Source organism: Acomys minous (assembly GCF_964271855.1).
Source record: "Acomys minous genome assembly, chromosome: 15".
Classification (NCBI taxonomy): domain Eukaryota; kingdom Metazoa; phylum Chordata; class Mammalia; order Rodentia; family Muridae; genus Acomys; species Acomys minous.
The window spans coordinates 85,685,817-85,701,203 of NC_140497.1; the positions used below are offsets into that span (position 1 = coordinate 85,685,817).

At 46.1% G+C, this 15,387-nt stretch overlaps 1 protein-coding gene across 3 annotated transcripts in view; it reads right to left on the reverse strand.

Moving 5' to 3' along the window:
- Positions 1-11,822, reverse strand: part of LOC311585090 (uncharacterized protein) — a 113,302-nt gene extending 101,480 nt beyond the window's left edge. Inside the window, exons 1-2 of one of the 3 annotated variants that reach the window (XM_084759884.1) lie at positions 11,440-11,822; positions 8,655-8,794 (exon numbers count right to left, since the gene is read on the reverse strand). In XM_084759884.1, the coding sequence (XP_084616010.1) occupies positions 8,655-8,684 (30 nt within the window). In that variant the 5' untranslated portion in view covers positions 8,685-8,794; positions 11,440-11,822. Of the gene's footprint in view, positions 1-8,654; positions 8,795-11,398 lie in introns of all 3 variants that reach the window. The other 2 variants (XM_084759883.1, XM_084759882.1) reach the window with 2 other exon arrangements.
- Between the last annotated feature and the right edge of the window lie 3,565 nt (positions 11,823-15,387).

Below are 15,387 nucleotides of genomic sequence, written 5' to 3' on the forward strand. Positions count from 1 at the left end.
CTTTTGGAATGAGCACTTTACATTTGCTTCTCAAACTTCAGCGTCTGTTTTCAGTAAATATTGAGGATGAAACTTCCCTCCTTCATGCCTGGAGCACTGGCCAATTGCAACTGAGGAATGCGGTTTCGGGCCTTCCCATGAACGCAGTTTCAGGCCTTCCCATGAATGCGGTTCTCTCCATGTGAGCATAGCTGTTCTTTCTCCAACTGACTCAACAAGGTCACAGCGATAGCTCCTGGTCCAGAGGCTCTCCCAGTGAATATGAAAACAGTGGGAGTTACATAGGCCAGATCCTTTCTCCAACATTACAGCCGTGACCTTGTAGTGGCCCCAACTCATGTTTACTGCTCTGATGTGCTGTAAACAGAGTCCCCTCTCTTCTCATTTTAGAGCGTCCAGGTTGAGCTGAGATACATATAAGATTGTCTCGGAGGTCGCTATCATTTTATTTGGGTGGGTGTGTGTGTTTTGGCTTTTTTTATTTTATTTCATTTTATTGTGTTTGATTGTTTTTTTAAAAGATTTATTTATTTTTATGTATATGAGTGTTCTATCTGCATGTACACCAGATGCCAGAAAAGGACATCAGACCAAATTATAGATGGTTGTCAGCCACCACGTGGTTGCTGGGAATTGAACTCAAGACTTCTGTAAGAGCAGAGAGTGCTCTTGAGCACTGAGGCATCCCTCCAGCCCTGGTTTTGGTTTTTTGAGACAGCATTTCTCTTTGTTGTCTTGGCTGTCCTGGCGCTCACTCAGTAGACCAGGATGACCTCAAACTCACAGAGATCTGCCTGCCTCTGCCTCCCGAGACTGGGATTAAAGGTGTGAACCACAACAGCTGGGCTCTCACCTCGCTTTTTCTGGGTGTGGCAAGAGGTACTGGAACTCTAATCCCAGCATCTCATTTTCAGGTGACAAAACCATCAAAAACTGATGACAGATTTAACAAAGTCAGCTACCAAAGACAGACCTTTGCAAGATAGAAGACAGCAACCTCCCCACCCCACAAGTCACCTGCTGCTATTCTTGACTTATTAAAAAAAAAAAAAAACCTACGGCCATTCAAGAGATAAATACCCCAGACTCCAAGGAAGACAAGTGAAGGCATTAAAGATCAGGCATTGGGAGAGAGGATGTTCTCTCTGATGGGAGATGGGAACAAAAAACTAAAGGCCCTTGAGGAAGTGAGCAACAGAGACAGGTGGAGACTGCAGGCAGAATCAGTTTACAAGGGTCCAGGCAAAACGGGGCCTTTTGTTGGAATCCCACAAGAGAGCATTAAGCAGGAAGGTAGTGATATGGACACCATAGGGACTGTGTTCAGGCAGCTGGCCCTGCCCAGAAGAGATGGATTCTTGATGTGCCTAGCAGAGACTCCCTGAAAGGTTCTCTAACCCAGGCGATGCCACCAATATTCAGGGTACAGCCGAGGGGCTTCCCAGTGGGATACCAGTGTTCACAGAGACTGGAGCCTAAAGCCCCTCCCCCAGCTGCCTGTCTTCACTACAATTAAACATTCTACATTCTGGGAAAGAGGGGGTCCACAGGCGGGAGGTAAATATTTTTGCCATCTTTGAAAAGGGATGAAGACCGAGAGGCACAAAAAATTACATTGATTTAAAGAAATAGGGAAATTGATATGTTTTGCTCACTTCAGTTTGTAGGTTGAAATGTATTCCACATATGTCTTTATAAATATTTAAGTATATAAAACCAAATGTTTAATATAAGATCCACATTGTAAATACTCCTTTGAGAGTATTTTTCTGCATGGACTGGAATGGCTGAACTTCTTAAAATATAAGTCCACAGAGTGGAGGGGTGGGGGTGGGGGGAAACTCGGCCTGCTTTTTTGTAAACCTCTCCAGAATACCCACAGGCTTTCTCCCTGCTGCGGGGAGTTTGAGTACACTTAAAATTCTAAAATTCTGAGTGTCTGTCTCTAACATTTCCCTTGCCCATCTTACATGCAGAAGCACCCAGAGAATTAGTGGATGGCAGGTTCTCTGGGGGTGAGATGCTCCCATTGCTTTAATTCACTGATTACAAAGTTGGGCCTTTTTTTTCCCCCTCGTGATAGTACATGGCGTTTTAAACATTCCTTTCTCTTTGTAATAGTATCTTATTGTGCAAGTTAGGGGGCTACAGTGTCCTCTGTCACGTGAGGATCACAGCCACCTTCTGGGGGTGTTGTTGGGGCTAAGGGGTGGATGGATTATGGAGCTCCTGGTGCACATGGCTGTTGCTTGGCCCAGGATAAGATCCCACCGTACAGATTAGCCTACAGTGAGTGCTTCTATTTTTGAGTTCATGGTTAACTTGGGGGTGGGGGTGGGGGTTGTTTTCATGGGTGAGTACTCTCTTCTGACCTCCACACATGTGGCATGGCATTTATTCCCCCTCATAGACAGATAGATAGATAGATATATAGATAGATAGATAGATAGATAGATAGACAGACAGACAGACATTCAAGTGTAAGAGAATACAGATGACTAGAGAAGCCATAGCTTTCAGTCATCTCCAAAGTGAACAGGAACAGCTCTGTGAAAGTGACTTGGCTCACAAGGGAACCCCAGACAAAGCTCCTTGCCCCAACAAAAGTGGTCTCGGATCCCCCCACCCACTCACTTTGCCAGTGAAAATCTAACTATCTATTATTATACTGTGCCTATCTAAGTAAGATTTTTAAGCAAACGAACTTTGTAGCCAATGGAAACAAAGGCAAAATAAAAGGAACATTTGAAAAGATCTGATCTGGCCCACCCTCTTATTTTCAGAGTCAATGAAATTTAACACTAAAATACTAAGTGCCTTGACCCACACCACACACCAAGTCAGTGGCAGCACAGCTCAGAAAAGGCTGAGCTCCCCTCCCCTCTGGCTCAAAGAGGCAGCTAAAATCGCAGAAGTTGCAAGGTCAAGATTTACACCTCACACATCAGATGTAGAAAAACAGAAGCTTATTTACTTTATACAACTGATGTAATCTTGCTAAAAAGCCCTTGTTTTGGCAGATGGCAGAGATATCTAAAACTTGGGAAGTAACGGTCTCTTCTGGACACAAAGGGTAAGGAGTTACTTGACTAAACTCAATTTTGCAATTCCCTAGCAAAGCAGATCCTGTCTCCTCAGCATCCCTCTCCATCTCTTCTTCCTCCCAAAATGCTCTCTGGGTAACCTAGAAGTTTGTGGTTGCTCATGGAGGCAGCCGGAGGGGTGCACCATTTGCAGGCTCTCCCCCTGGAACTCCCCGCCATCTTTGGGCCTTGGCCTCTGCTCTTTCTCCACGTGCTGTGTAAGTGTCAGCAGCTGGGGTAATTTGCGGTCTGTTCTCTCAGCATGGGCAATCTGCGCTGATAGCTCCCAGGGAGTTGGGCCATCTTTGCTGTAAAAATTCAAGCACTGAGTGACTGGCAGGGCTCTGGGAAAAGCATCATCCGAAGAGACACAACCGCAGTTTAGGAAGGTCGTCTTTATCAGGGACCTCACCAGCTCAGAATGAACTAGAATTGTAGACATGATTCCCTTAACTTTTTTGGGGGGTGGGGGGGTAGAAAATTAAAAGCAGACATATAATGACTTTAAGAAGTAAGTCTTCTTGTTGAAGGCAGAAGAATAAAAAACACGGATGCCATCCCACACGACACAAACAAAAATAGAAGGAAAACCCCTCTCAGCATCATGAACGAAGAAAAGAACTCTAATCCCAAAGCACAAACTACAAAAAAACCCACAAAAACAAAAAAAGAAAAAACAAACAAACAAAAACCCTGCCAAATAGTGCAGCATGCATGGAGATGAGGGCGGCCCTGGATGCTAACAAATGCCTCCTTGGATCTCATGCAGGATCTTGATTTCTCTCAAATTTAGTCAATAATTCAGCTTAAAATGTCAAACCAACTGCTCTTTGATTAGAGAAGAGGAGCCTGAGGACTGTCTTTGGAGGCACCACATTTTGGATGCTACAGGTTTTTACTTTCTCTTTTGTACTTGAAGAGTGTGTGCGTGTGTGCGTGTGTGTGTGTATGTGTGTGTGTGTGTGTGTGTGTGTGTGTGTGTACCTTTTTGTGAAAATGAGACCCATTCTAACCGTACATAAAAAGCAAACTGAATAAACAAAGCAGTTGATGTCACCGACATGTTAACTGGATCAAAACTCTTTTGAGGCGGCCAATCTCCCTGCGGGTTTCTTACTAGACTGATGGGTGCTGCAAATGGAAACTGGAGGAAGAGGAAAGAAGGGAACGGAGGTCGAACTGTTCTGCATTTAAAACCAGGCCAAACTAGTGGGCTTTGCCTACGCGAGCGTGTCCTGCTTAAGCAGGAAGTAAAGGGAAAAAGAAGCCAAAAGGGGGTGGGTCAGAGTTAGAGAGGAAATATTAGACTCTGAATTGTCTGAAGTAGCCAAAAACCTTTCATTAGAGAACCCCGGAGTTTGAAGGCAGTTTAAGTGACATGGACGCCAGTCCTGGATTCTCCTCAGAGGTCTACTATCTCCACACAGGTCTTGCTGGCCTCTACTTCTTCTTTACAGTATTATTTATTAGCTTATTTATCTCGTGAGGTTGAAAAGAAGTGAAGGGTTCTAGGAATGACTGTGGGTGGGAAGTGGCCAACAGGAGTGTGGCCTCTGAGTCAGCTAGCTAAGAAAGCAAAAGCTCCTCCCGCCTCTGCCCCCAGCACAGCCACCTCCTACTCCCGGGCTCAGGCCTGCAAATACAAGCTTCATGTAGATGCGTTTGCTTCCTCGCTATAAGGAAGGGATGCTGGAGAGTTCTGCAAGAGGAAGGTAAAGCTCACTGTGGCAAGCAAAGAAAACGCAGTGCAGTCATTTTCCAGAATGTCAGAGTCTGCTAAAGAGGACGAGCATCTTTTATATTGAGGCCCTTAAAGTTACCAAAACCTGTGGCCTCTAAGGGCAACATGGGCTGGCTGAAAGCAGGGCAGCTAAATATCTTGAGTCCCTCCCTCTCCCCCTCCCCTCCCCCTCCCCCCTTCCCTCCCCCCTTCCCCTCCTCCACATACTCAACCTCAACTCTTCCTAGCCCCTCCTTTCTCTCCTCAAGCTGTCTAGAACCACATAACTCTATCAAGAAGGTCGGGGCCTGCAGACACTAGTTTTCAAGGCAGTCATGGCCATGAGACTGGGCTCATAGCACGGTAATGAAATAAGATTCTGCTTGGTTACATGTTGAGATAATGTATTCCCAAAGCTCTAAAAGACATCTTTTAGTGCATCTAACTATAGTTTAGGGAGCTCTGCCCTGGTTCCAGACAGTCTACTTGTGAGCTCCGGGAGAGCAAGGGACCCTGGTTAAACCTACTGGGTTAAAAAAAAAAAAAGCTAGATGTGGAAAAGGAACGGGAACTTCGTGGTGGCGGGTGGGAGTGAAGGGGAAGATAAGAAACGTAGCAGGGAGTTGAGCAGGTGTAGAAAAGTGACAAGGAATTGATTTTTTTTTTTAAAGGAAAGAAGAGACCATGTTGATGCCAGCCTCTGGCCTGCATGTGCGTTTGTGTGAACATACACACACAAACGCGCACACAAGTAAACACCACAAACACACACACACACACACACAAGAAAATAAGATGCAGCAAGCCGTCACACAGGAGTCCTGTGGTTGAGAAAAGCTGGCTTCCCGTCCCTGTGTGTGTGTGCATTCTACCAGCTTGATGCCAGACGCCACCTGCTGGTTGCAAGTTATATAGCCCTGAAGTCATGTCAGAGGCCACAGAGTGGCAAAGGGAACAGTCCCTCCAGCTCCAGGAAGCTTCAGTGGGCACCCTGCTTCAACTCCCAGGCCTGGGCGAGCTCACAAACAAGTCTCTAGCCATTAACAAGTTAACTATCCTAACAGGGATGAGAAAAAAAAAAAAAGTAACACATTTAGGCATGTATCTCAAAACTGCCACAAACCCATAACCACAAAGAGACGTCTACTTTCTCCAGTGCTGCAAGGTCCTGATACAGGAAGAAAATATTACTTCTAGAAACATAAACGGATCTGGTCCAGACTGGTCTGATTTTTACAACACATTCTTTGTAAAGAGTGTAAGATCTCCTCAGAGAATCATATCTCTGGGTCTGCACCAGCCTTAGCTGCTCCACCATCCCTGGGCTCTGTTCACAGCACAGGCAGATATATCCCGAGTATTTCTCTGATGCCCATGGCAATAGAGAACAGAAAACTGCAGCCTACAGCTTTCCCCCCAAAAAACATTACTAAACTGTCTTTCTGAAATCAAGTGTGTGTTTTCTATGTTCTAAATATCATATTGTTTTCTATCACATTCAATTAAAAAACAAAAAAACAAAAAAGGGTTTTGTCTTGTTTTTTGCCATGGTGTCAACAGCCTGGAAAGACACTCAGGAGTGGCAACCAGATCACTCTCTGGGTTTGTTCCAAGCCCACATTGGACCGATCTGTAAAATGAGTGACAGAAAAACAATGCAGATGCCCTAGCATGCTGAGAGATGCTTAATTAACATGGTCAACATTTGCACATTGTAATAATAAGCACATATTATACATGCCAAAAGACCGAGATGGAATTACATTTTGGTGAACCCTCCACAAGCTTTGTCGCTTACATAAGCAAAGGCCGCCAGCCTGGAAGAGAAGGGGGTCTCAGCCTTGTTTGGTCAACCGCTTTATAAACTCCTATAAATTGACTACTGTGATACTAACATAGCCTGTTGATTCTTTTTTTTTTTTAATTCTTTTTCTTACATTTTATACGAGTTAACATGGCGAGCCGTTAGTTCATGAAGCAGTTGGCTTAGGACCTGATACGATCATTTCAAGTTCACAGAGGTCAAGAAGGTTTGGGAAAGCAATGTGGATGCTTTCCAGTCTTCCAGCCTTTGTTATACCTCTGCCTCCCTTCTTTGTCTTATCTCCAAAATAGGGCCGCCGTAATGGCCGAGGCACAGAGTCCAATTTGTTGTTTGTTTGCTTTTATTTTTTCCCTTGCTTATTTGTTTGTAGTAATGTCATATGTGATATCCTAGGCTGGTCTGGAACTCATTATGAAACTCAAGCTGACCTTCAACCCATAGCAAACCACCTGCCTCAGTCTCTTAGGCACTAGGAGTACAGGTGTGAGCCAGTATGCCCATCTTTCCATTTCTAACTCTAGGGTCAGTGGTTACCATTAGGTCTCAAATGTAGAAGGAAATTGGGGTGGGCAGTATTGGGTGGATATCCTGAAAGCCAGTCATTAATTCATACTCATAAATACTTGCATTTTAGCCAAAGGCACAAAGGCACCCTAGCTGATTTACTTTCTCAGCTTCAGCTTTCCCACCTTCCTGTTAGCACCTTACTCCCTAGGCTCTCCACCCTGCCATTTTCAGGCTGGGTAAAGGGGTACAAAACAGAAGGCCTGGGAGCCCCTTCCTCACAGTGCTCCAGTAGCAGGTCTCAGTCCTCACTGCATACCAACTTCCATGGCGCTTTTTAAAGATGTGCATCTGGGGCTCAGAGGTGGCTCGGCCATCAAACATACAGTATTTCTCATCCACAGGACGTGAGTTTGGTCCCCAGCACACATTTCTGGCAGTTCATAGCTGCCTGGAACTCTAGCTCCAGGGACTCTAGTGCCCTCTTCTGGATTTCATGGCCACCTACACTCACATGTGCACACACCCCCATACACAAAGAGAACAAGTTTCTTTTTAAGTACACATGCTTGGCATTCTCATGCCTGAAGCCTGCTCGTTCTGCAATTAGCTCCCTCCGTTTTATTTTCCCTTCTCTTTCCTTTTATGTTCTTATAACTGTGTGTTGCCTTTTTAAAAAAAAAATTTTTTTTTTAATGTCCTGACTATTGGGGGTGGGGCTGGTCTAACTGTAGAAATTCTGGAATACATTGTGAAGATGATGAACATAACGGTAGCTTAAAAGCACTTGCTCTTTGCCAAGCAGCACTGAGAGTGCTTCACGTGTGTTCACCCCAACAATTCAAGAGAGGGGTGCTTTCATCTTCATTTTGCAGGTGAGGAAGTAAGGAAACCAAGGTGCAGGGAAAGCCATAGCTAAAAATGACTCAACCTCACGCTGAGAACAGCATTAACCCACACAGAGTTGTTATTTCTGAGAGAGTAGACGCCCTCTGCCTACCACACTTACTCACTCTAAACCCCCATGTCCCAGATGTAAAGTGCCCAGGGCCCAGTTGTGGAGACTGAAGAATAATTTTCCAAAACAGCATTTGGAATGTGGCTTTTTGTCGCCAAACACAGAAGAGACATCTCACTCGTAGGAAGTGAAGTAGGCGGAAATCTACGGCCACATTCCACCTCTTTTCCTACACAAAGCTATACCAGAGGAAAAAGCCCACACAGAAACTGAAGACCTCACCAACAAGTACCAGGGTTGGAAAGCAGCATGCTGCCCACCCTGCCCTGAAGACAGCCATTTCACGGTTGACATGTGTCCTTTAGAGAAACTTGAATGTTATCTCTCGTGTCATTTTCATTTAAAGAATTTTTTATATTCATTTAACATGGGACAGAGGTTCATATACTACAACCATGTGTGGAGGTTGGTCGGAGGATAACTTGTAGAGTGAATTCTCTGCTCCCACCACAGAGTCCTGGGGACTCAGATCATCAGACTTAGTGGTAAAGTGCAATTACTCACCGAGCCATCTTCCCAGCTCTTAGAAGTCATTTCCTAATGGACTTCCCCAGAGATGATAGCAGTTGTCAAGTGCGTGTGCATGCTGACACATGCTTTCAGACACTATGTGTTTCAATGGTGTGGGAAACCATTCAGACATACTGAAACAGAAAAGAAAGTGGGGGTTGGAGAGATGGCTCAGTGGTTAAGAGCACTCGTTGCTTTCTCAAAGGACCTGGGTTCAGTTCCCAGAACCTACATGGTGCCTCACAGGCATCCTTAAATCCAGTCCCATGGGGATCCAATAAGCCCTTCTGACCGCCACGGGCCCAGGTGTGTGTGTGGGGGGGGGGGGGGACTCACGCACATAAAATGAAAATACATTAGAAAATAAAATCACGACATGGAACGTATGGCATGAAGGCCAACATGGTAAGCAGGGTAGAGGGGAGAAAGGGCACACACACTAAAAGCATCCTGGCAAAACAAAACTGTTGTGTTTAAATAAGCTATCCTTCCTAAATTGAACCTGCAGATATTTTTCCTGTTATGTTTTTTGTTCCTCAAACTTCCAACATAATATTTGTTCACTCAGCTAAGAACCAGTAAAACTCATTGCCGTGGCTTAGGTGTAAAACGTCCCACCATAGGCTAGTATGTTTGTTCACTTGCTCCCCAGGTGTGCAATACTGTTTGGGGGAGGTTGTGGAGTCTTTGGAGCAGGAGGCATGGCTAGCCAAGGCGAGTCCCCCAGATGAGCGTCTTTGGGGAGTATTGCGTGGATATCAGGCTCAAGATCACGGTGCCCCCATAGTGGAATCAACCACCTCGTGCTCTTAGCTCTGCAGTCTGCTTGTTTCCCACGGCCATGGTGGACTGTACCCTACAAACTGTGAGCCAGCATAAGCCCTTTCCCTCGGAACTATTTTCCAGGCATTTTTTTGTCTCAGCAACAAGTAAGACAATTAGTTCAGTCATGTTTGAAAGAGCCCCCCAGTTTACAGGCAGCAAATCTTACCCAGATGAAACCCACGTTACTTTTTTAAAGGTAGGGAATCTTCTATCCAGTGGCTAAGCATTTTTCTCTTACACTAATTACCTTATGCACAGTCAGACAACAATCTTGTTTGGTTGGTAAGTGTTGTGCCTATGGTCACTCAGACAGTAAGGGGCAGCACCCCTCCGGAGGCACCCTTTCACACTAAATTCTCAAAGTGTCCCAGCTGTGACTGTTTCTGAGCATGAAATTCCCACAGCACGCCAGGACATTAACAGCAAGCTTCAGCCTCTCTTGCCACACAGATAAAGAGTGAATGCTGCCCAGCCACCGTAAGGTGCCAGGGGAGGGGAGAAAGGCCCAGAGGAGCAACTGGAATCTACATGCCTCACAGCCTGCCAGTGGTGGCCTGGATTATACTACTTAGGTTTCCCTGTTTATATCCTGTCACGGGGAAGCAGAATATCACATTCTATCGAGTCACTTGAAAAGAACCACTGATTTACAACTCCGCGGCACTAACGGAGTGTTTGATTTAAAAGAGTGTATCTATGTAGCTGGAATAAACAGACTACGCTCCAGAAAGCCTGCAGAGAGCTTCCCTCTGAGGAAATGGCAAACAAGTAAGACTTGTTTATATCCTTTCCCCTCCCCGAGGGTTATCGCAGCCTTTTTCATCACCTTGAAGGGAAAACAAATGATCAAGAGATGAAACGGCCTCTGCCCCTTCCCTATCTCCTCCTCAGGATGTCAAAAGGCTGCTCAGCAAGGCAGGGCAAGCTAATTATTTTTCCCTAATCAATCAGCCATTTTAATGATGTGTGACATGCCTGATCTATCAGTACCATTAAGATAATGTCCACTCTGTGAGAAGGCCTCTAAGTTTATGGATAACTCACTAGCCAGCCTAGCCCCTTAAATAACCCAGACTCACGTTCATCTGAGTGCAAGCCTCAAGAGCCAAGGGTGTAAGGGAAAAAGAAATCATCCAAGGGATCTGGGATGTCCCACCAGAATTTGAAATTGCTACTTACTTTGTCTTCTAAAGACGTTGAAAACAACAACAACAACTCACTCGGCCTTAAACTTAGATAGGCATTAAGAACCGTTTCCATAATAGCTCTGAAATGTTTTGTTAGGAGAGGAGAGAGATGAAGGACCACCAGTCAGTCCACAGCCCTGTTTGCTGAGGAGAGGGGTGAAGCTGACGGGAGAACATGGAGGTCTTTGGTAAAGAGCTCAAGGAAACTGTTAAAAGATGTCAGGAGATCTAGCAGAAGAGTGGACCCCCGAGAGTGCATACGTGCTTGGTTTTGTGATCGTGGTACCTAGAGCCTCCTGTCCAGCCCTTGTTGTACTTAGTAGAAAGTGAGGCTCCGTTGCTAAGGACTGGAGTTGCCAGGCATGGGCCCAAATGTAAGCTTAATGTTAAGCAAAGGAGGAGGCCTGGATGCTCCCCTCTTTTCACTTTCTCCTCTACTGCCTGGGCGTCTCCCAAAGTCTCACACAATCAGACAGGGGAGCTCTCCCTCTCCCCCCAGATGACAGTGGTCCTGACCAGATGTTTCTCTCAGGAAGCCTTCACACCCCTCTCTCATTAGGCAGTCACAGGGCCAGGCCTGTGGGGGAGGGGCACCGGGCTGCTTGGCCACAGCTGGCAAGCAGCTTTTGCTCTGGATGAATTCAGCTCAAAAAATCTGCCTGAAGAAGACTGTCCTCGCGAAGGAAGCGAAAGGCCTATCTCGGCAAGGACACAAGTTGCTTTTACCTGTGAACGGGCGGGCGGTAGGAGGAGAGCAAGCATCCCACCTCCTTGCTCATAGGCAGGAAGAACCGAGGACAGACATTGCCACGCATCCTGTCTCTGGGCGGAATCTTCACGAGTGACCCCTGTATCTTTCTGTAATATGGATACCAATCCGTAAGGGTTAGGTAGCTGTACTGCAGCATGGCACTGGCGCTTATGTGACGTACTTCCTGTTCCCAAGAGAGTTTGGAAACAGAAAGGGGAGGGGCCGGAAGTAGAAACACAACATTAGCGCATGGTATCATAAAAGTTAATAGAGGTCTATGAGACAGCGTGGATACACCAATACGGGAGAAGATAGCAAAAGAGACAACCACAGGAAGAGTGGCATGGCTCCTGAGGTACAATCAGTGAGAAAAGCGGTCCAGACATGCGATGCCATACAGAGAGGCCCAGAGGCATAGTGAGCCCTCTCTCCCACCCCCACAAATTTGCTTTGTTTCTGTAAGAGGAAGGAGATGCAAGATTATATGAACTCCCTTGATAAATACTTATTGGATGCCATCTTGAGGATCAAGCATTGATGCTTTTTGGGAAGAAACCTGAAGGAATCTGAGCTCCCTAGAGCTTCAAGTTTACCCAGGGAGACAGACGGACAGCAAGCAGCTGGTCCGTGCAGAAATGACAGAGCAGGACAGGTGCTCTGAGAGAGGTAAGGAGGTTTTTATGTAGAGGAAAAAGCTTCGCCTCAGACGCGATGTAAAGGAGGGCTCTTGCAGCTGAGGAGGGGCTTGTCCAGGCAGTGGAGGAGATGGACCGACTGGGTGAGTGCTGAGGCCAGAGGAAGCTCGGAAAGTTTACTCCAGACAAGCAAACAAAGCAAAAACAAGATTTAAAAAAACAAACAAACAAAAAGCAAAAGCAATGTGGAGAAGAACCTTCAACAGTTTTTTCTCTCTTTTTTAAAAAGTTTATTTAATTAATTTATTCAGATTAAACTCAATTGTTACCCCATCACTTGTATCCTCCCATTCCTCCCTCCCTCCCACTTTCACCCTATTCCTCTCCCCTACGTCTATGACAGAGGGGGACCTCCTCCCCCACTATATGGTCGTAGGCTATCAAGTCTCATCTTGGTAGCCTGCTTATTCTTTCTTTAGTGCCACCAGGCCTCCCCACCAAGGGGAGGTGGTCAAATATGGGGCACCAGAGTTCATGTCCGAGTCAGTCCCCACTCTCCACATAACTGTGGAGAATGTCCTGTAAGAAACAGTTTGGGCCGGGCGTGGTGGCGCACGCCTTTAATCCCAGCACTCGGGAGGCAGAGGCAGGCGGATCGCTGTGAGTTCGAGGCCAGCCTGGTCTACAAAGCGAGTCCAGGACAGTCAAGGCTACACAGAGAAACCCTGTCTCGAAAAACCAAAAAAAAAAAAAAAAAAAAAAAAAAAAAAAAAAAGAAAGAAACAGTTTGGTTTTGGTTTTGGTTTTGGTTTTGTTGTTTTGTTTTGTTTTGTTTTTTTGAGACAGGGTTTCTCTGTGTAGCCTTGGCTGTCCTGGACTCGCTTTATAGACCTGGCTGGCCTTGAACTCACAGCGATCCACCTGCCTCTGCCTCCCGACTGCTGGAATTAAAGGCGTGCACCACCATGCCTGGTCCCTTTGACAGTCTTAAGGGTCGGATTTAGGGTTTGGCCACACTGAATAATTTTAAGATCAATAAATGTATAAACAGAAGTTAGCTGGAAATAAAACAAAACAAAACTGAGTTCATAATGAATGAAGGATACATTAAGGAAAGTTGCCAGTAACCATTTAACAAGAGAGGCTTTGCAGAACCCATGGAAAGACAGAGCTGGTGATGGCTCCATCATGGCAGCATAGAGGTTATGGAAATAGACAAACAGTACCAATATCTGTCTGTCTGTCAGTCTGATTCTGTGCTTCTGTCTGTCTCTCTGTCTCTGTATATCCCTCTGCCTCTGTCTGTCTGTCTGTCTGTCTGTCTCTCTCTCTCTCTCTCTGTCTGCCTCTCTCTGTGTCTCTGTCTTTGTGTCGATATGTCTCTCTGTTGCTGTGTGTCTCTGTGTCTCTCTCTGTCTCTGTCTCTGCCTCTCTCTGTGTCTCTGTTTGTCTCTCTGTTTCTGTGTGTCTCTATCTGTGTGTTTCTCTGTCCCTCTCTGTCCCTCTCTCTCTCTCTCTCTCTCTCTCTCTCTCTCTGTGTGTGTGTGTGTGTGTGTGTGTGTGTGTGTGTGTGTGTCCTTCTCTGTTTCTCTGTGTGTTTCTGTCTCTGTCTCTCTATATAGATCTCTCTGACTCTGTGTGTGTGTGTGTGTGTGTGTGTGTGTGTGTGTGTGTGTTTCTCTGTTTCTCTATCTCTGTCTTGTCTCTCTCTGTCCCCCCCACCCCACCCTCCTGTCATGGTGTGAGTACTTTGGAGTACAGTACATAATTTGTCCCTCTCCTGCCACTGTAGCAAGTTCTTCGTGTACCCCCATGGTTTGGGATAGCAGGAACTACAGACAACTGACTGGCGTGAGACCTCAGCCCAGTGGCCTCTCTTGGCAAGAGACTCCCAGCAATTTTTCTGCTCTTCTTTGTCTGCCCCACTCTCTACTTGGCCCCATCTACAGTGCCCTCTTGAGCACAGACATGATAGCCTCTTCCCAGGCCCACTTGTGCCTGGTTCTGAGAGCATGTTCTTACTTCTGCAGCGGATGCCAGCATGACAAGCCTGCACTAGCTCTCACTGCAGCTAGACTCTTTTCATTATTCTGCCTGTTGTGTTGCCTCATTCCCACGCTCAACCTCGAATTCTCACAGGTTATCCTTGATGTGTTTTTCCAGAACATTCAGACTGGAAGCAAGGGTGAGCGCTACAAGGTTCATTCTGTTATTTTCAGGGTTCCAGTGTATCCTGGGAAAGTCTCCACCCAACCTCTGGTCTTTATGACTTACTCTCTTTCATTTCAATTTCAATGGCCTTCACTGTGCTTTGAGAAGGCTAGAGAATAATTGTCCCTGGGTATGTGTGTGGGTGCATGTGCATGCGAGGGTGTGGTCTCCAACATACACAAAGCTCTCTCAAACATGCTTTCTCATTTAGTCCTGACTACGACCTTTCCATTTTATCAAGTGGAATAAATGTATCTCAGAGTGACAAGGTTATTTGGTTGTAAGCTCACAATTTGGAAAAATCCAGATGGTTCTTCACTGTTGCCCAGAGCATACTATGAGCCTCACACATCGTAGATACTTGGTCAATAGCTGGTGGATTCATCGTGGAGTGAATTAATGCTATGCATATCAAAGAGCTGGGATTAAAATGTTGACCTCGCTACCCACCACGCCTGGACTTCTTACCGGAGGGCCGGTAAGAAGTTTAGCTGTAGAAGTCAGAACAAATAAAGACCCTTCCTCACATCAGTCCTGTAGCTCTGAAACATTGTCTTGTGACGTGTCCAGGCCATGCTCTGTGTGAGCGATTGCTCCCTTAGCATTGAGGTGAACGATCGCACACTCAGAGACAGTTTCATGGGGCAAGCAGATCTATGACCTCCGCTGCCCCATGCCTTATCCCATAGTCTAAGCCCCCAAAGCATGTGTGCATGCTCACACACGGTTCTGCATACCCCTTCATAGTTCATGCAGTCAAACTCCTTATACATTCAGAATTATATCGGGGAGGCTTCTCTTTCAACTGAGATATTTAGTGCCTAGTAAAGGCCCCTAACAGTTGGAGTACCGCCACAATGTGCAAAGCTACTACTACAGAGTACAGGAGGAGGAAAGGAAGGAAGAAACGACAGAGACACACAGACATGTACTTCTCATATCTCGAGGTGGGGCAGGCAGGTCAGCCCCCTGGGGCTTCTAATTGTCTTGGGAAGGTTTAGAGCAACACAAGGTTTGTGAAATAATTCTCTCAGACTTTCCATCTTAAGAGTCCAGGGAGCAGAATGCTGGTGTGCAGACGACCTTTCATTCCCTTCTGAGGAGTGAGAGAAGGCTGG